This window comes from Oncorhynchus clarkii, chromosome 1 (assembly GCF_045791955.1).
Source record: "Oncorhynchus clarkii lewisi isolate Uvic-CL-2024 chromosome 1, UVic_Ocla_1.0, whole genome shotgun sequence".
Classification (NCBI taxonomy): domain Eukaryota; kingdom Metazoa; phylum Chordata; class Actinopteri; order Salmoniformes; family Salmonidae; genus Oncorhynchus; species Oncorhynchus clarkii.
In genome coordinates this window covers 51,266,460-51,286,190 of record NC_092147.1, presented here as the reverse complement: position 1 = coordinate 51,286,190, position 19,731 = coordinate 51,266,460, and the positions used below count along the sequence as shown (strand labels likewise).

General features: G+C 41.9%; 1 protein-coding gene across 4 annotated transcripts; it reads left to right on the top strand.

Annotated features, from left to right (window-relative positions):
- Positions 1-7,916: 7,916 nt before the first annotated feature.
- Positions 7,917-11,202, top strand: LOC139408606 (shaker-related potassium channel tsha2-like). Of its 4 annotated transcripts, XM_071152712.1 has the most exons (4): positions 7,928-9,719; positions 10,066-10,128; positions 10,313-10,366; positions 10,499-11,179. In XM_071152712.1, the coding sequence occupies exon 1, from the start codon at positions 8,225-8,227 to the stop codon at positions 9,674-9,676; it is 1,452 nt and encodes a 483-aa protein (XP_071008813.1). In that variant the 5' UTR covers positions 7,928-8,224; the 3' UTR covers positions 9,677-9,719; positions 10,066-10,128; positions 10,313-10,366; positions 10,499-11,179. The 4 variants fall into 4 exon arrangements, with proteins under 4 accessions (XP_071008785.1, XP_071008803.1, XP_071008813.1 ...); XM_071152684.1 differs by lacking the exon at positions 10,066-10,128 and having other exon boundaries at positions 7,917-9,719; positions 10,499-11,202; XM_071152702.1 differs by having other exon boundaries at positions 7,922-10,128; positions 10,499-11,196.
- The last annotated feature ends 8,529 nt before the right edge of the window (positions 11,203-19,731 follow it).

The window sequence follows — 19,731 nt, the reverse complement described above, 5'->3', positions numbered from 1 at the left end:
AGTCCTGGAACTGATCCACTTACAGATGCCAGGCAGGGCTTGGATTCAGATCTGGGTTTAAATAATATTTGATATCTTTTGAATACTTTGAGCATTTGCTTTAACCTGCCTGTAGAGTGAGATGAGTTGGATTTGCAGTTTTGGAAATATTATTTTGCTCCATTAACGCCAGACAAGCTCAGTCAAGCATAGATAATGTTTTTGCAAATATTTTAAATAGTATTTGAACCCAGGTTTGCTTGTATTGGAAGTTTCCGACTGCCAATACTGTCTACTAAAAAAGGGCTTGATATGATCAAGCAGTGAAATCATGCTCTGAGGAGGAGGAGATAGAATGTAGAATGCAGAGGAGGATATTTCGAGGAGGAACCCACAGTGTCGGGTTTCAGCCTCCTCTTGCTCCATGCCCGGTTGGTTAGTTACTTATCAGTGAAACCATGGCCATCAGCGTTAGATAACAGCTTTCTAAAATGGGTGCGTGGCCATCAAACCCTCCCCAGGAACTGGCATAGAGCTTGGCTTGGGGACCTAGGGTGTCTCCTTAATCCACATAGGAAGCCTAAAGGCTGGGACAGACATCTCTGGGTGTCTGAAGATGGTTCAGACCTGGGTTCAAATACTATTTAAAATATTTCAAATACTTTGAACAGTTGATTTCACCTACCTGGAGGGCCATGTGGGTGGGGTTTTGCACTTTGGGCCTTTTCTATTGGTTCCATTGCAACAGGCAAGCTCAATTAAGAGCATATACATTTGTTTAAATCATTTTTAATAGTCTTTGAATCCAGGTCTGGATGCCTATGCCCTAAGCCTCTGATCACACACATACAGTACACTATATATGCAAAAGCATGTGAACACCCCTTCAAATTAGTGGATTTGGCTATTTCAGCCACACCCATTGGTGACAGGTGTATAAAATCGAGCACACAGCCATGCAATCTCTGTAGACAAACATTGGCAGTAGAATGGCCTTACTTAAGGGCTCAGTTATTCAACGTAGCGCAGTCCTAGGATGACACCTTTCAAACAAGACAGTTCGTCAAATTTCTGCACTGCTAGAACTGTCCCGGCCATCTGTAGGTGCTATTATAGTTGTGAAGCGGAAATGTCTAGAAGCAACAACGGCTCAGCTGCGAAGCTCACAGATCGGGACTGCCGAGTGCTGAAGCGGGTAGTGTGCAAAAATAATCTGTCCTCAGTTGCAACACTCACTACCGGGTTCCAAACTGCCTCTGGAAGCAACGTCAGCACAATAACTGTTCGTCGGGAGCTTCATGAAACGAGTTTCCATGGCCGAGCAGCTGTACACAAGCCTAAGATCTCCTTGTGCAATGCCAAGCGTCAGCTGGAGTGGTGTAAAGCTTGTGATGAGTACCGCTTCACTATCTGGCAGTCTGACGCACGAATCTGGGTTTGGTGGATGCCTGGAGAATGCTACCTGCCCCAATATATAGTGCCAACTGTAAAGTTTGGTGGAAAAGGAATAATGGTCTGGGACTGTTGTTCATGGTTTTGTCACATCTGCCCCTGCTATGCCCTCTGGTGTTCATCCGGTGTCTTCTTGACCTGCAGTTACTCCCCCTGTACACTCTCTCTCGGTCTCCCTCTCCCTCTCTGTGTGATTGTGTGGTTGGAGACAGGTGTGCTGGAGTCAGAGCAGATCCTTACCAGCTGCAACTCGTTCCATAATCAAGACCTCTACAAATACTCAGTCCTGCCACTTCCACTTTGCCAGATCGTAATCTCTGCTCAGTCAGTTCATGATTCTAGCCATTTATGATTATTCAAGATCCTGTTACACTGCTGTGCCTGTTTCCCTGCCTAACACCGTTTATCCTCTCATTGCAGTTACCGCTCTGTCTCTGGCTCCAGTCTACATCCAGTTCCACATCTCACCACCCAACTACCTTGCTCTGGATTTTACTCACCACCACTAACTTGGGTTTCCCTCAGGACCTGTTTACCCTGTTCTACTCAGCCAACTCCAACCGCAGTCTCCACATCTCTTTTTTCTGCAACTCATCCAAGCTTCGTACTGATCTGCACTCCATACCTCTCTGTGTAACAATAAATATTTTGGTTCATTCATCCCTATTTCCTCATCTGAGTCTGCTCTTGGGTTCCCCTCTGTTGCTCCACCTAACAGGTTTGGGCTAGGCCCCTACGCTCCAGTGAAGGGAAATCTTAACACTACATCATACAATGGCTTTCTAGACAATCCTGTGTTCCAATTTTGTGGCAACAGTTTCGGGAAGACCCTTTCCTGTTTCAGCATGACAATGCCCCCGTGCCCAAAGCGAGGTCCATACAGACATGGTTTGTCGATCAGTGTGGAGAACTTGACTGGCCTGCACAGAGCCCTGACCTCAACCCTATCGAACACCTTTGGGATGAATTGGAATGCCGACTGCAAGCCAGGCTTAATCGCCTAACATCAGAGCCTGACTGCACAAATGCTCTTATGGCTGAATGGAAGTCCCTGCAGCAAGGTTCCAACATCTAGTGGAGAGCCATCTCCCAGAAGAGTGGAGGTTGTTACAGCAGTAAAGGGGGGTACAAATACATATTAATGCTCATGATTTTGGCAGCGGTGGAAAAACTTGAGTAAAAGTAAAGATACCTTAATAGAAAACGACTCAAGTGTAAGTCACCTGGTAAAGTACTACTTGAGTAAAAGTCTAAAAGTATTTGGTTCTAAATATAGTTAAGTATCAAAAGTAAATGTAAATGCAAAAATATACTTAGGTATCAAAAGTATAAATCATTTCAAATTGCTTATATTAAACAAACCAAACGACACGTTTGTTTTTAATCTACAGATAGCCGGGGGCACACTCCAACACTGAGACATCATTTACAAATTAAGCATTTGTGTTTAGGGTGTCTGCCAGATCAGAGGGAGTAGAGATTTGTGTCTTGGACCATTGTATGAATTGGACCATTTTCCTGTCCTGCTAAGCATTCAAAATGTAACTTTTGGGTGTCAGGGAAAATGTATGGAGTAAAAGGTACCTTGTTTTCTTTAGGAATGTACTGAAGTAAAAGTTGTCAAAAGTATAAATAAAGTAAAGTACAGATACCGCCAAAAAACTACTTAAGTAGTACTTTAAAGTATTTTTTACTTATGTACTTTACACCTCTGGATTTTGTAATGAGATGTTCGACAAGCAGATGTCCACATATTTCTGGTCATTTAGTGTACATACACAGGGGCTAATCGGGATAGCATTAACAGATCTTAAGGTTGTTTAGACCCAACACTTTCACACTTCTAATGAGATGAGTTGGCTCTCCTGCTTTCTATGTTGGACATATTTATAATACACTAGGGGGAGGAAGGAGGAAGCAGTAAATGTCTGTCAAGATATACAGTAGCCTTTTGTAACTCATTTAATTTACTCTCATATCATGACATGTTATTCTTACATTACTTAGAGTAACTTTCATGAATAAAACCAGATATTTTGGCCTTAGTTATAGTGAAACACGTCAATTCTGGTCTTCATTTTGACTGCTTGTTGCAAAAGTGGATCTAGCTCTTTTTGCCTCTAGTGGTTCAACTATACCATTGAAATCGTGTGGAGGGGTTCGGTATGAAATACTCTCCCTTCTGCACGTGCTGTATGGTACCACCTGAAGGCTTACTATAAAAGCAAGCACCTTATTTGTAGTGATGGGCATTCTTTTTAGACTTTTTAGTGAGCCGGCTCATTTGGCTCCGTTCTGCTAAAAGGGCCATTCATTTGGCTCCCAAACGGCTCTTTGTTCAGTAGCGCTTAAAAATACCTACAACCATGAAAAAATTGAATATATCGCATGTAAAAGCCTGCAGTCGCCTGCCATTATGTCAGATCGTGACATGTGAGTTCAAAGACATTTTTTACATTACCAAATGATTACATGACCTGCAAAGAAATGAGGAAAAACATGCACTCACTGCAAAAATGTGTGTGGACCAGAAAGAGCATCTCTCATCACTATCTATTGTTCGTGCAGTGAGGATTTACAATCTTCAGGGAGCCCAGTGAGCGGTACTTTCACAGATGCGATTCGGTTCCAAAAAGAGCTGCCAAAAAAAAGAGCCGTTAGTTTGCGAACAAACCATCATTACTTATTTGGCGATGGTCTTGGTAAGTGGAGTGTGACAATATATGTTTTGTGATGCTTCCTTGACTAGACTACTGATGTTACAAAAAATTCAAAAGGCAGTGTAAGGCACATTTGAGAATATTATGACCAAATTCAATGTTTTGCTTAATGTTTCATACACATCTATTTGCTTTTACGGAGAAAAACAAAACATGTAGGCTATGAGGATTATACACTGCCTGTGTACAAAAGTGTACAAAAATCTAAGAACAACTGCTCTTTTCATGACATAGACTGACCAGGTGAATCCAGGTGAAATCCTTTATGTACAATATTCCTCTCATGCCCACACATGTCTAATTCTGAAGAGTAAAATAATACCTGTAAGAGGGGTTGCCCTGGCTGTAGTTTTTATTCAGTACCCAAGACCAATCTGTGAGTTAATTTGACCATTGGAAAAAGATCACAATTTTCAAAGTGATGATTGCACTTTTCTTCCCAACACAATACTGCAATAAATGTGACTGCACTTTCAAATAATATTTGTTTGCGCCAATGGGAGACTCGAACTTACACCACCTACGTTAAGCAATTCCCCCACCCACAATGCTCACCTGAATGCTTTTTAATTTTTTATTTTAAGGAGTTGGGCAAAGGCTGAAGAGTAGGGGTTGAGAGTTACCCTTTAACTATGTATAATGAGTTCAACTAAACCCTTAGTTCCAATCGAATGTTGTTCCTGACCATACAAAAATATGCTTGCCAATAAAACAGGCGTTATTATTTTCCTTCAAAAAATGTATACAATATCCTCGCAATATTGAGATATTCCCCACATTCTTAGATATCGTTTGTATCTCACCTGCTGGCTGTCTAAATGACAAAACCTTAAGGGAGTCTTGAGACAAAAGTGGTTGGTCTTACTGTAAGATGTCTGTGTAAATGGAAACCTACTCGAAACAGAGGCTTCCCAGACTCTGACTCTGACTCAAGCTCCACATCCACATACTCGTGCCTTCCATTGAAGCCCTGGTACCACTTCCCCTGCAATGCATTTATCAGGTCAAGTCAAAGGCCCACTATTTCATATCCAGCAACATAGTTGGCACAATAATGATGGGATCCAAAGGCCGTCAGCCAAAGCTGTTGACCTCTGAGACTGACCTAACGAAAATACAATATCATAAAACACATACGGTCTACAAACGGTATTTCATCTTCATATACAGTTATTGAATCGTGCGGTTAACGCTGGCAGATGGACGGACGGACGGACACACATGGAAACTGAAAGTCAAGGAAGTCACCCACCGTTCCCCACTGTGATTACCTCACGTCAGTGCTGCTTGGTGAAAGGAAGGAGGAAAGCTCATCTCTGCTATATTTAGATAAAGAGAGGCTGCATGGTGAAATGAGTGCAACTGTGTTCAAAGTCGGTAAACACCACTTCCACCCAGAAGGAACTTGGCGCAGTGTTTCATCATCATGACATTGATATTAATACTTCCATACGGAGGATCACATGGCATCAGGCCTCATCTCCGACGTCAATCCCTAACACCAAGATTATTCCATGATAATGATGTGATAATAATGAATTGATCTGGATACATTGCCAATGCCATGCTTTTCTGTGGCGTGGTCGACAACGAGTGTATGTATACATGCAGTCCTTGTCGCTCAGTCTCTAACGTCCTATAAGAATATCTAACGTCCTATAAGAAGGAAAGACTTGGATTATATACACTATATCCATGCATTTATTTTGACAAGTCAACGTTGGTTGATGAGTTCATGTTGTGCTTCAATGTATGCATGCTTGTGTACTGTGTACATGGGAGCGCTGTGGGACCTGGCATGACCTCTATGTTGCCTTCCGTTAGTGGTGTGAATGACTTGAGGATATCCTGTTGCCATGGAGGGTCTCCTGCACCCATAGGTCAGGACACCCATAATGAGGGGGTCGAATGTGCTTCCTGTCAGCATTTTACACGCCTCAGGCTCCATTGGGAAGGGGGGTGGGGGATGGGGGATAACTAAATTATATTATTTTTCAGTCAGCTATAATAACCCATGTCCATTACATTAGTTACAGAGTTACTTTTTTCCCCAGATTCACACATGCAATATATTAACTCTGGGAAAGAAGTGAGTCTCTCAGAGGCAAATGAGGTGACTGGTCATCAGTTAGTGCTGTTTTCAGTTAAGGCTGCGTAAGAGCATCTGCGTGTCATAGCTTACATGACCAACGGGGGGGAAAAGATGTGAAAAATGACAGAGAAATTCTAGATCCAGATTCTTGACAGTAATGATGAACCTGGCATTCTTAGAACCTTTTTTTATTCTGACACATTCATCAGCCTGAAGTGACTCTGACTGTTTGTTATTTTACTAGGCAAGTCAGTTCTTATTTTCAATGACGGCCTAAGAACAGTGGGTTAACTGCCTTGTTCGAGGCAGAATGACAGATTTTGACCTTGTCTGCTCAGGGATTTGATCTTGCAACCTTTCGGTTACTAGTCCAACACTAACCACTAGGCTACCTGCCGCCCCAACATGAAGACAGAAGGCCCTGCCACCTTAGCCTGACCTAGATAGCCGTTTGGTGACCGCTGTATGCTGCTAACAGGTTATCGAACCATGTCGCTGACGCTGACATTTGACGCCAACATCCAACCCTGGGTCTGTATAGATAGAGGGAGCAGTTAAGCTGTGTCCACAATGTTAACTGATGGTCACCCATTCAGAAAACGTTTGATCACCACAAAAGTAAAAGTGAACTTCATTGGCCATCAATTAGCTTTTATAGCATGGGTTGGGTAGGCTACATAGGCTACTGTATCAAAAACGGGTCATTTGAGGAGTATCTGTAGATGCACAGCCTATCTTGGGTTTGGGGCTTCTGTTTTGACACACAGATTAATCAACCGTATATTCCTAGGAAGGATGGTTGATCTTGTTTCGGTTTATTTCTCAAAGTCTTCAAAGCACACCATGTGTGAAGCAACTGAAACCGGTTGTGTAAGAGAGGATTAAATCACAGTGTGGGCAGAGGGCTTCCTGTAATATCAGGAACATGTAATCCATGAAGAAAATACCAAAAATACTTTTTCATTTTGAGGGTTGCAGTCGTTCTTAAGGGGAAAGTTCCCCAAATTTCAAAATTACATTTCATGATTTCCTTACCCTGTAAGCAGTCTATGGCTAAGGTATGACAGCAATCCATGCTTTGGTGTAGTTTCCCTGGCACTGTTTCCACGTGCTAACATTTTAGCCTTTGTGACACAAATCCTATTCAAGTCATGGGACCGATATCAGCATTTTTCAAGCATCAATTTGTTCAAAACATCTATAACCGACTTCGTAGAGCTTCACAATGATTTATTGATACCTTTGGATGATTTAGACATGATGTGCGAAAATTGCTAATATTGTTCCAACGTGAAGCTGCATTAAAGCCCCAGCCGTTAGTCCACATTGGAAACAAACATTTGAAATGCAAAAAAAAAAAAACGACCTGGTGAAGTTGACTGAGTTGTGATTGTTGTGTAGGTTAACTAAAGGAAACTCGGTCAGTCCCTTAAAAAATTATGTCAGTGATTTGTTTCTCTGAAATAAGATATTAGAGCACTGGTCAACACTACAAGTCCTGAGTTGAGAAAACTTTTAAGAAGTGTAATAGGTGTTTACCAGTTGTGTTAGATTCAACAACATGACACAGAGAGAGAAGTAAGTGAGCAGTGGACAGTGCAGCGAGTGTCATCACGTCAGTCAATTTGGGGAGGGCTTCTGGCTGTTTAAAATGGTGTGAATATGATAGCCAATACTGTAGACAGCCAACGGTAGCAAGTAGACAGACTGGAGAGTATTTCAGGACCGTCTGCAACTACAACAAGTTTATTGATTTAAATGGGGGAAACCAACAAGAAAACTTTTACTGGGCAGAAAAAAACATATGGTGGAGTAATTAATCATACCATTTGGGAGGCTGGAGTGATACAGTGAGGATTTACTTGGATTCATTACCCAAAGAAAGAGAGGGAGAGAAAGAAAGAAAGAAAAACTACCGAGAGAAAGTGACAGTGGGGGCCGTGGAGGTGAGTGAAGCGCTCACCCTTGAGAGGGGCAAAAGATGACTGTTGTATCCCGTGAGAACCAGGACGAGACTGTGGTAGTCCCTCCCCTGTACCAAGATGATTGCGACGTGGAGCGGGGCGACCAGGAGTGCAGCGAGAGGGTCGTCATCAACATCTCCGGGCTGCGCTTCGAAACTCAACTGAAGACCCTCTCGCGCTTTCCCTCTACGCTATTGGGAGACCCACGTAAAAGGATGCGCTTCTTCGATCCGTTGAGAAATGAGTACTTTTTCGACAGGAATAGACCCAGCTTTGATGCCATCCTTTATTATTACCAGTCCGGGGGAAGGCTTAGGAGACCTGTCAACGTTACCATGGACATTTTCATGGAAGAAATCAAATTTTATGAAATCGAAGAGGAGGTCATAGAGATGTTCAAAGAAGATGAAGGTATGATCAGAGAGGTGGAACGTCCGATGCCTGACAACGAGTTTCAGCGCCAGATGTGGTTGTTGTTTGAGTACCCCGACAGCTCGGGGCCTGCCCGGATGATCGCTGTTGTATCAGTCAGTGTGATTTTGATATCCATACTGATCTTCTGTTTGGAGACATTGCCACGGTTCAGGGAAGATCACAGCACAGACATAGAACTCAGTAATCACCTCATCACGAATGGGACTACTCGCCACAAAAAAAAAAATCCGTTGACAGACCCGTTTTTTATGGTTGAGTCACTTTGCATCGTGTGGTTTTCCTTTGAATTTCTCATGAGGTTTTTATCGTGCCCTAGCAAACCGGCTTTCTTCAAAAACGCAATGAACGTCATTGACATATTAGCGATTGCTCCTTATTTCATCACCCTTGGACTTGAACTCGCTGAGCTACAGGGAGCGGGAAGCGAGCAGGCCATGTCGTTAGCCATACTCAGAGTAATCCGTTTGGTTCGAGTCTTCAGGATTTTCAAACTTTCCAGGCACTCCAAGGGTCTCCAAATCTTGGGCCAGACACTCAACGCCAGCATCAGCGAACTAGGTCTTTTGATATTCTTTCTTCTCATAGGGGTTATTCTGTTCTCCAGCGCTGCTTACTTTGCAGAGACAGACGACCCTGAATCGGGATTCACGAGTATCCCCGCCGCATTTTGGTGGGCGGTGGTGTCCATGACTACGGTTGGATACGGAGACATGTGCCCGGTTACTATTGGCGGCAAAATAGTGGGATCGATGTGTGCCATCGCCGGAGTGCTGACCATAGCCCTACCTGTCCCTGTCATCGTTTCCAATTTTAATTACTTCTATCACAGAGAACGCAATGATGAGGACACCGCCGTGTATACTCACGTGACTTGTGGTCAACAGAATACTTCATTTGGCGAATTCAAATCGACCAGCGACAGCAAACAGTCCCTCGCCAAATCAGAGTACATTGAAGATGATTCTCTCGAGACACTCAGATTTACTAACTTTAGCCCATTTGAACATTACACTGGCAAGCTGACAGATGTATGAAAAAACAAGCAACGCCCTAGCTGGGCAGAAAAAAACCATATCGGTGAGTAGCCAGCCTTAGAACATTTACGGGCGCTTTTACGCAAGCAGTTAGTTGGCATGCAATCTCTCAATAACTTGAATTCATTTGTTGAATACCTTCAGTTGGCCTAATGCTTCATAACAGTAATGTCAGGTCAGTGTCCGGCCTATGTGCACGTTTGAATAACTACACGCAGTTTTACCCACCCTATTACGCACGGTGTTTGTTGGCATATAATCTTAAAATAGCTGGAATGAATTTGTTTGACACCTTCAGTAGGCCTGAAACTGTATTACAGGTCAGTAGTGTACAGTGTTGAGTGGCTACAACAACTTCTAAAACTGGGTTGCTTTTGGAGAGTTTATAGAATTTCTGAACTCGGAGCGCCACTGTGTGGTTGAAACGCAATCGCGCAGCAGACGCTTCTCAGGTAAAACATTCAAGCAGCTGTTTACGTTACGTGTGCAAGACGTTGCTGATGATGTAAGTGTGTGTATAATTTACTTGTGACTGTGTATACATTTTCCATAAAAAAAGTTTTTTAGGGACATTTAAGACAGAAGTGATGGAATGTCACCACACACAAAAAAACATGATCTTCTTTTTACTTCCAGGGGACAAGATCAAAAACCACTGCCTTTCTACTCCACTTGAAAAGAAATGCTGATGTAAGTGTGTGTATTATTTACTTATGACTGTGTATACATTTTCCCTAAAAAGCTTTATAGGGACATTTTAGACAGAAGTGATGGAATGTCACCACAGAAAGAAAAAAAACATGATCTTCTTTTTACTTCCAGGGGACAAGATCAAAGACCATTGCGTTTCTGCTCCGCTTGAAAGGAAATGCAGGCATGGCTTTTCCAAATCTAGATGTACTTGTAACTGAAAAAGTCAAGAGAGTGAATAAAAAACACACATGACATGTCTCCATGAACAATTGGCCAGCAATGTGAGATGACAGGTGCTGATGCAACATCCAATGGGGAGCTCGCTGAAGGAAATACGGGTTTGGAGCCTCTGCCTTTAGGAAACCGATAATCTTTGAAAATCAATTAACCTTTCAAAGAATTTTGCTGTCCATTCAATGAACTATGAAATGACTACTGTAGATATCCTGTTATGTATGGTTGTAAATATGCCTATACTGTAAATTCAATCGTTGTGCTCGACTCAGAATCTTAATGCGAACATATCTTGCTTTGTGTGCCTTTACGTGGATGATTTCAAAGGAACTATTTGGATAGTCCTTTATTTTATTGAACTATTTTATTGTACAGAGTATCCGATTTTGCCATAAACGTTCCTTGGGAAGCTAGTTTTAAAATCACTAGTCGTAAAATAACTTAACCATAGGAATCTTATTAAGTATGCATGTAAGGAGACATCAATTGTGCTCATGAAATGTCATGAAGATTTATTTATATTTTTGTAAGATTGTTAAAATGTATGTGAACTTTTGAAGAATTTTTTTATTTTTATAAAACAATTCAGAAAATACCTCAATGTGTTTGTTTTGTTCTGGATTGGTGCACCTTTACACACATTAAAGGGATACTTCGGGATTTTGGCAAAGAGGCCCTTTATCTACGCTGAACAAAAATATAAACGCAAAACACAACCATTTCTAAGGTTTTACTAAGTTACAGTTCATATAAGGAAATCAGTCAATTATAATAAATTCTGTCAATTATAATAAATTCATTAGGCCCCAATCTATGGATTTCACATGACTGGTTACAGATACCTTTTAAAAAAGGTAGGGGCGTGGATCAGAAAACCAGTCATCTGGTGTGACCAACATTTTCCTCATGTAGTGCGACACAGCTCCTTCGCATAGAGTTGATCAGACTGTTGATTGTGGCCTGTGGAATGTTGTCCCACTCCTCTTCAATGGCTTTGCAAAGTTGCTGGATATTGCCGGGAACTGGAACACGCTGCCGTACACGTCGATCCAGAGCATCCCAAATCTGCTCAATGGGTGACCTTTCTGGTGAGTATGCTGGCCCTGGAAGAACCGGGATATTTTCAGCTTCCAGGAATTGAGTACAGATCCTTGTGACATGGGGCCATGCATTATCATGCTGAAACATAAGGTGATGACGGCGGATAAATGGCACAACATTGGGCCTCAGGATCTCATCTCTGTGCATTCAAATTGTTGTCAATAAAATGCAATTGTGTTCGTTGTCCGTAGCTTATGCCTGCCCAAACCATAACCCCACCTTGGGGCACTCTGTTCACAACCTCACGCCCAAACGACGCCATGCAAGTTCATCCGTGAAAAGCACACTTCTCCAGCGTGCCAGTGGCCATTGAAGGTGAGAATTTGCCCACTGAAGTCGGTTACGACGCCAAACTGCAGTCAGGTCAAGACCCTAGTGAGGACGACGAGCATGCAGATTAGCTTCTCTGAGACAGTTTCTGCGGACCCACAGTTTCATCAGCTGTCCAGGTGGCTGGTCCCAGATGACCCCGCAGGTGAAGTAGCTGAATGTGGAGGTCCTGGGCTGGAGTGGTTACACATGGTCTGCGGTTGTGAGGCCGGTTGGACGTAATCACAAATTCCTTAAAATGACATTGGAGGCAGCTTATGGTAGAGAAATGAACATTCAATTTTCTGGCAACAGCACTGGTGGACATTCCTGTGGTCAGCATGGCAATTGCACATTCTTAAAACTTGAGACATCTGTGTTATTGTGTTGTCTGACAAGATTTTAGAGTGGCCTTTATTGTCCGCAGCACAAGCTGCACCTGTGTAATGATCATGCTGATCAGTTTCTTGATATGCCACACCTGTCTAGGGGATGGGTTATCTTTGCAAAGGAGAAATGCTTACTACCAGGGATGTAAACAAATGTGTGCATACAATTTGAGAGCTTTTTGTGCGTATGGAACATTTTTGGGATCTTTTATTTCAGCTCATGAAACATGGGACTAACACTTTCAATTTTTGTTCAGTGTACTTCCCCAGAGTGAGGTGAATTTGTGGATACCACTTTTATGTCTCTACGTGTAGTTTGAAGGAAGTTGCTAACTAGCGCTAGCGCAAGAATTAAGAGTTTATTTGTACTTTTACAGGGACGATGCACATTAATCAACGTTTCAGTAAAAGTGCCGGTTTTAGCCAGCCAGCTAATTTTCAACCACAGTCCCTGGGCAGGATATCATAAACAATTACAACAACAATACAGACAAACAATGAGCAGTGAGCACATGCAAAGCAACATAGAACAAGCAACACAGACAGAGCAATAGCACAAAAAGCAACAACACAAAATACAGTGCCTTCGGAAAGTATTCACACCCCTTGACTTTTTCCACCTTTTGTTATGTTACAGCCTTGTTCTAAAATGGATAACAAAAAAAAGAATGATCCTCAGCAATCTACACACAATACCCCATAATGACAAGGTGAAAACAGGTTTGTAGAAATGTTTGCAAATGTATTCAACTTAAAAAACAGAAATGCCTTATTTACATAAGTATTCAGACCCTTTCAAATGAGACTCGAAATTGATCTCAGATGCATCCTGGTTCCATTGATCATCCTTGAGATGTTTCTAAAACTTCATTGGAGTCCACCTGTGGTAAATTCAATTGATTGGACATGATTTGGAAAGGCACACACCTGTCTGTATAAGGTCCTACAGTTGACAGTGCATGTCAGAGCAAAAACCAAGCCATGAGGTTGAAGGAATTGTCCGTAGAGCTCAGAGACAGGATTGTGTCGAGGCAAAGATCTGGGGAAAGGTACCAAAACACTTCTGCAGTATTGAAGGTCCCCAAGAACACATTTGGCTCCATCATTCTTAAATGGTAGAAGTTTGGAACCACCAAGACTCTTCCTAGAGCTGGCTGCCCGGCCAAACTGAACAATCGGGGGAGAAGGACCTTGGTCAGGGAGGTGACCAAGAACCTGATGGTCATTCTGACAGAGCTCTAAAGTTCCTATGTGGAGATGGGAGAACCTTCCAGAAGGACAACCATCTCTGCAGCACTCCACCAATCAGGCCTTTATGGTAGTGGCCAGACGGAAGCCACTCCTCAGTAAAAGGCACATAACAGCCCGCTTGGAGTTGGCAAAAAGGCACCTAAAGACTCAGACCCTGAGAAACAAGATTCTCTGGTCTGATGAAACCAAGATTAAACTCTTTGTCCTGAATGCCAAGTGTCACATCTGGAGGAAACCTGCCACGCATCCCTACGGTGAAGCATGGTGGTGGCAGCATCATGCTGTGAGGATGTTTTTCAGCAGCAGGCACTGGGAGACTAGTCAGGATGGAGGCAAAGATGAACAGAGCAAAGTACAGAGAGATCCTGGATGAAAATCTGCCCCAGAGCGCTCAGGACCTCAGACTGGGGTGAAGCTTCCCCTTCCAACAGGACAACGACTCTAAGCACACAGCCAAGACAACGCAGGAGTGGCTTTGGGACAAATCTCTGAATGTTCGTGAGTGCCCCAGACAGAACACAGACTTTAACCCGATCGAACATCTCTGGAGAGACCTGAAAATAGCTGTGCAACGCTTCCCATACAACCTAACAGAGCTTGAGAGGATCTGTAGAGAAGAATGGGAGGAACTCCCAAATACAAGCTTGTAGCATCATACCAAAGAAGACTTGAGGCTGTAATCGCTACCGAAGGTGCTTCAACAAAGTGCTGAGTAAAGGGTCTGAATAATGGAAATTGATGTAAAAATGTATCACTAGCACTTTAAACAATGCCACTTAATATAATGTTTACATGCCCTACATTACTCATCTCATATGTATATGTATATACTGTACTCATTTAAACTGCTGCATCTAGTGCATCTACTGCATCTTGCCATCTTTATGTAATACATGTATCACTAGCCACTTTAATCTATGCCACATTATGTTTATATACCCTACATTACTCATCTCATATGTGTATACTACCATCTGCTGCATCTTGCCTATGCCGTTCTGTACCATCACTCATTCATATATCTTTATGTACATATTCTTCATCCCTTTACACTTGTGTGTATAAGGTAGTAGTTGTGGAATTGCTAGGTTAGATTACTCGTTGGTTATTACTGCATTGTCGGAACTAGAAGCAGAAGCATTTCGCTACACTCGCATTAACATCTGCTAACAAATACAATTTGATACAATACTTATGTAAATGTGTTATTTCATTTTTAGATTTAAAAATAAATACATTTGCAAATATAAAAACCTGTCTCTATTTTTTCATTATGGGGTATTGTGTGTAGATTGATGAGGAAAAAAAACAATTGAATACATTTTAGAATACGGCTGTAACCTACCGAAATGTGGAAAAAGCCCAGGGGTCTGAATATTTTCCGAAAGTACTGTACATAAAAGTAACAAACTGTTTCCACACCTCACAAACTATAGACAACATGGAAAGTGGCAATACACATCTAGGGATTATGTTCACAAGTCTGATTGGCCTTTGGCCATGGCTTCATGTTTTTTGTGAAGGTGCGATATGTGGTGCAGCTGTGTGTGTCTAATGGCTGTGTGTTGGGAAGCTCTCACAGAGAAAGCAGATTGACTAAAGGTGCTTTTCTTTCAGGGAACTATACAGTCACCTCTCATGGCAGACCTTGTGGATCTGCTGCCATGGGTTTGGGTTTTCTATTTAACAAAGTGGAGGGGGAGCCAGGCCATTTTTTTTAGTATTGATTGGCTCAAAATAAACAGCTCGTTAAGCAGCTTCTGACAGTTGATTTGTAATAGTTGTCAACTTTTAAACATGTTACAATATGGGGTGGCAGGTAGCCTAGTGGTTAGAGCGTTGGGCCAGTATCCGAGATGTTGCTGGCTTGAATCCCTGAGCTGACAAGGTAAAAATCTGTTGTTCTGAACCAGGCAGTTAACCCACTGTTCCCTGGTAGGTCGTCATTGTAAAGAAGAATTTGCTCTCAACTGACTTGACTAGTTAAATATGATTGGTTACTGGAATCTCAATAGTAACGATAAGTATTCAACATTAGTTGACCTGTGTTACATATACGTTTAAGGTAAAACAACAACAAAAATATGGTCCACTTTTTATTTGGTTTGCAAATGAGAACAAAACAATCAAGTGACAAAACAGTTCTATTACAAAGTACTGAAATACACATTTGAATATTCCACAGTTGCACAGTTAGTTATTAGGTATTTTATTAGGATCCCCATTAGCTGTTGCAAAAGCAGCAGCTACTCTTCCTGGGGGTCCACACAGAACATGAAACATGACACAGTACAGAACATTAATAGACAAGAACAGATCAAGGACAGAACTACATAAAAAAAATGTTTACAGGCACACGTAGCCTACATAACAACGCATACACACAAACTGTCTAGGTCAAATAGGGGAGAGGCGTTGTGCTGTGAGGTGTTGCTTTATCTGTTTTTTGAAACCAGGTTTGCTGTTCATTTGAGCAATATGAGATGGAATGGAGTTCCATGCAATAATTAGGAAGTGGGATGGGAGTGTCCTTACTTTAAAGTAACTAGTTAATATTGCAAACGACTCCAATAACTTAATTGAAGTGCGACAGTGATATATTAAGTGTATGATATTAATTAATCAATATGGTAGGTCCACTTGTAGCACCAGCTAGCAGCACATCTTAGCAGAATAAACTATGCAGAGAGAGAGTATGGAGGAAAGACAGAGAGAGACAGAAAGACAGAGAGAGAGAGAGAGAGAGAGAGAGAGAGAAAGAGAGAAAGAGAGAGAGAGAGAGAGAGAGAGAGAGAGAGGAAGTCAAGGAGATCCGTTGTGCAGATAGGGAGGGTTGGAAAGACAGCCCATTCTTTATTAATGATACTAGCAGTTAAGAGCTCACTCCACTTGCTGTTTGGCCCCGAAAATGTCTATCAATGGATTGTCAATGGATCATGTCCAAAGATACCTTCCCTGTTGTTGAGTACCCAGTTGACTGTAAAAACCTAAATGGATATTGATTATTAACTTTTTGGGGGGGCACCATAAGTAGCCTAATTGATAAAAAGTGTAGTAAGCCTAAACTCTCATAACACTGTTTGGGTTGTAGCATTAATACTAGACTCATACCTAATGTTAACCCTGTAGGATATACATCGATTAGGCTACGCATACTTTATTCAATTACAATGTCTGTGGTTATAAACAAACATAACTGTTGTGGGATTTGCCATTGGTGTATTTATTCCTGCTTGTATAGTGTGTACAATCAAACCCCGCTTTGTAAATTGTCATCAGGGGTTCACAGTGAAGACAATATTTTTGGTCAAAAAGAGTGGTACCGATTGGCCTATAGGTGGCGATGTTATAAGCAGTCCATTGAGAATGATAGAGGCCACCAGTGGCCAAAAATCCATATTAGCATGGGCAGCCGTATTAGCATGGGCAGTGCCATTGAGGGCTTCCACCATTTTAATGTAGTCAACTGGCTGGGACTTCCAACTGAATTGTCTGATCCCTCCTGGAGACCCTGTTGGAGATATGTCCAATGGGGTCATCAGGATGGATCAGCCAAATGTGAAGAAGAAAATTGACTACTTCAATTAGCAGCAACATAAAAGAGTAAAAAAAAAAGAGTTGAGGGGTAGTCTGGGTAAACATACTCCTCAATGACATCGGAAGAATCCCGTAACATATTCCAGTCTGTGCTAGCAAAACAGTCCTGTAGCTTAGCATCTGCTTCATCTGACCACTTCTTTGTTGACGAGTCACTGGTGCTTCCTGCTTTAGTTTGCTTTTAAGCGGGAATCAGGAGGATAGAATATGGTCAGATTTGCCAAATGGAGGGCGAGGGAGAGCTTTGTACATGTCTCTGTGTGTGGATAAAGGTGGTCTAGAGTTTTTTTTCCCTCGCCCTCCAGTTGCACATTTAACATGATGGTAGAAATGAGGTAAAACCCATTTGTTACCCTGCTTTAAAGGTCCTGGCCACTAGGACTGCTGCCTCTGGGTGAGCGTTTTCCTGTTTGCTTATGGCGTTATACAGCTCATTGAGTGCGGTCTTAGTGACAGCATCAGTTTGTGGTGGTAAATAGACAGCTATGAAAATTATGGATGAAAACTCACTTGTTAAATAGTGTCGTCTTCAGCTTATCATGAGATACTCTACTTCAGGTGAGCAAAATCTTGAGACTTCCTTAAATATTAGATTTTGTGCACCAGCTGTTGTTTACAAATATACACTGACCTGTTCTATCTGTTCTATCTTGCCGATGCAGCATAAACCCCGCCAGCTGTATGTTAACCTTATCGTCCCCACAGCAGAGAGGGGACGAATTTGTATGTAGCATAGAGATAGATAGAAGACTCGTCATGGATATAACCAGTTTTAACATGGATATAGAGTAACACAGTATATATATATATATACAGTGCCTTGCGAAAGTATTCGGCCCCCTTGAATTTTGCGACCTTTTGCCACATTTCAGGCTTCAAACATAAAGATATAAAACTGTATTTTTTTGTGAAGAATCAACAACAAGTGGGACACAATCAGGAAGTGGAACGACATTTATTGGATATTTCAAACTTTTTTAACAAATCAAAAACTGAAAAATTGGGCATGCAAAATTATTCAGCCCCCTTTACTTTCAGTGCAGCAAACTCTCTCCAGAAGTTCAGTGAGGATCTCTGAATGATTCAATGTTGACCTAAATGACTAATGATGATAAATACAATCCACCTGTGTGTAATCAAGTCTCCGTATAAATGCACCTGCACTGTGATAGTCTCAGAGGTCCGTTAAAAGCGCAGAGAGCATCATGAAGAACAAGGAACACACCAGGCAGGTCCGAGATACTGTTGTGAAGAAGTTTAAAGCCGGATTTGGATACAAAAATATTTCCCAAGCTTTAAACATCCCAAGGAACACTGTGCAATAATATTGAACTGGAAGGAGTATCAGACCACTGCAAATCTACCAAGACCTGGCCGTCCTCTAAACTTTCAGCTCATACAAGGAGAAGACTGATCAGAGATGCAGCCAAGAGGCCCATGATCACTCTGGATGAACTGCAGAGATCTACAGCTGAGGTGGGAGACTCTGTCCATAGGACAACAATCAGTCGTATATTGCACAAATCTGGCCTTTATGGAAGAGTGGCAAGAAGAAAGCCATTTCTTAAAGATATCCATAAAAAGTGTTGTTTAAAGTTTGCCACAAGCCACCTGGGAGACACACCAAACATGTGGAAGAAGGTGCTCTGGTCAGATGAAACCAAAATTGAACTTTTTGGCAACAATGCAAAACGTTATGTTTGGCGTAAAAGCAACACAGCTGAACACACCATCCCCACTGTCAAACATGGTGGTGGCAGCATCATGGTTGGGGCCTGCTTTTCTTCAGCAGGGACAGGGAAGATGGTTAAAATTGATGGGAAGATGGATGGAGCCAAATACAGGACCATTCTGGAAGAAAACCTGATGGAGTCTGCAAAAGACCTGAGACTGGGACGGAGATTTGTCTTCCAACAAGACAATGATCCAAAACATAAAGCTAAATCTACAATGGAATGGTTCAAAAATAAACATATCCAGGTGTTAGAATGGCCAAGTCAAAGTCCAGACCTGAATCCAATCGAGAATCTGTGGAAAGAACTGAAAACTGCTGTTCACAAATGCTCTCCATCCAACCTCACTGAGCTCGAGCTGTTTTGCAAGGAGGAATGGGAAAAAATGTCAGTCTCTCGATGTGCAAAACTGATAGAGACATACCCCAAGCGACTTACAGCTGTAATTGCAGCAAAAGGTGGCGCTACAAAGTATTAACTTAAGGGGGCTGAATAATTTTGCACGCCCAATTTTTCAGTTTTTGATTTGTTAAAAAAGTTTGAAATATCGAATAAATGTTGTTCCACTTCATGATTGTGTCCCACTTGTTGTTGATTCTTCACAAAACAATACAGCTTTATATCTTTATGTTTGAAGCCTGAAATGTGGCAAAAGGTCGCAAAGTTCAAGGGGGCCGAATACTTTCGCAAGGCACTGTATACATTTTTTTTCACCTTTATTTAACCAGGTAGATCAGTTGAGAACAAG

Coding starts and splice junctions, on each gene's coding strand:
- LOC139408606 (XM_071152684.1), top strand. CDS start 8,225: ATGACTGTTGTATCCCGTGAGAACCAGGACGAGACTGTGGTAGTCCCT.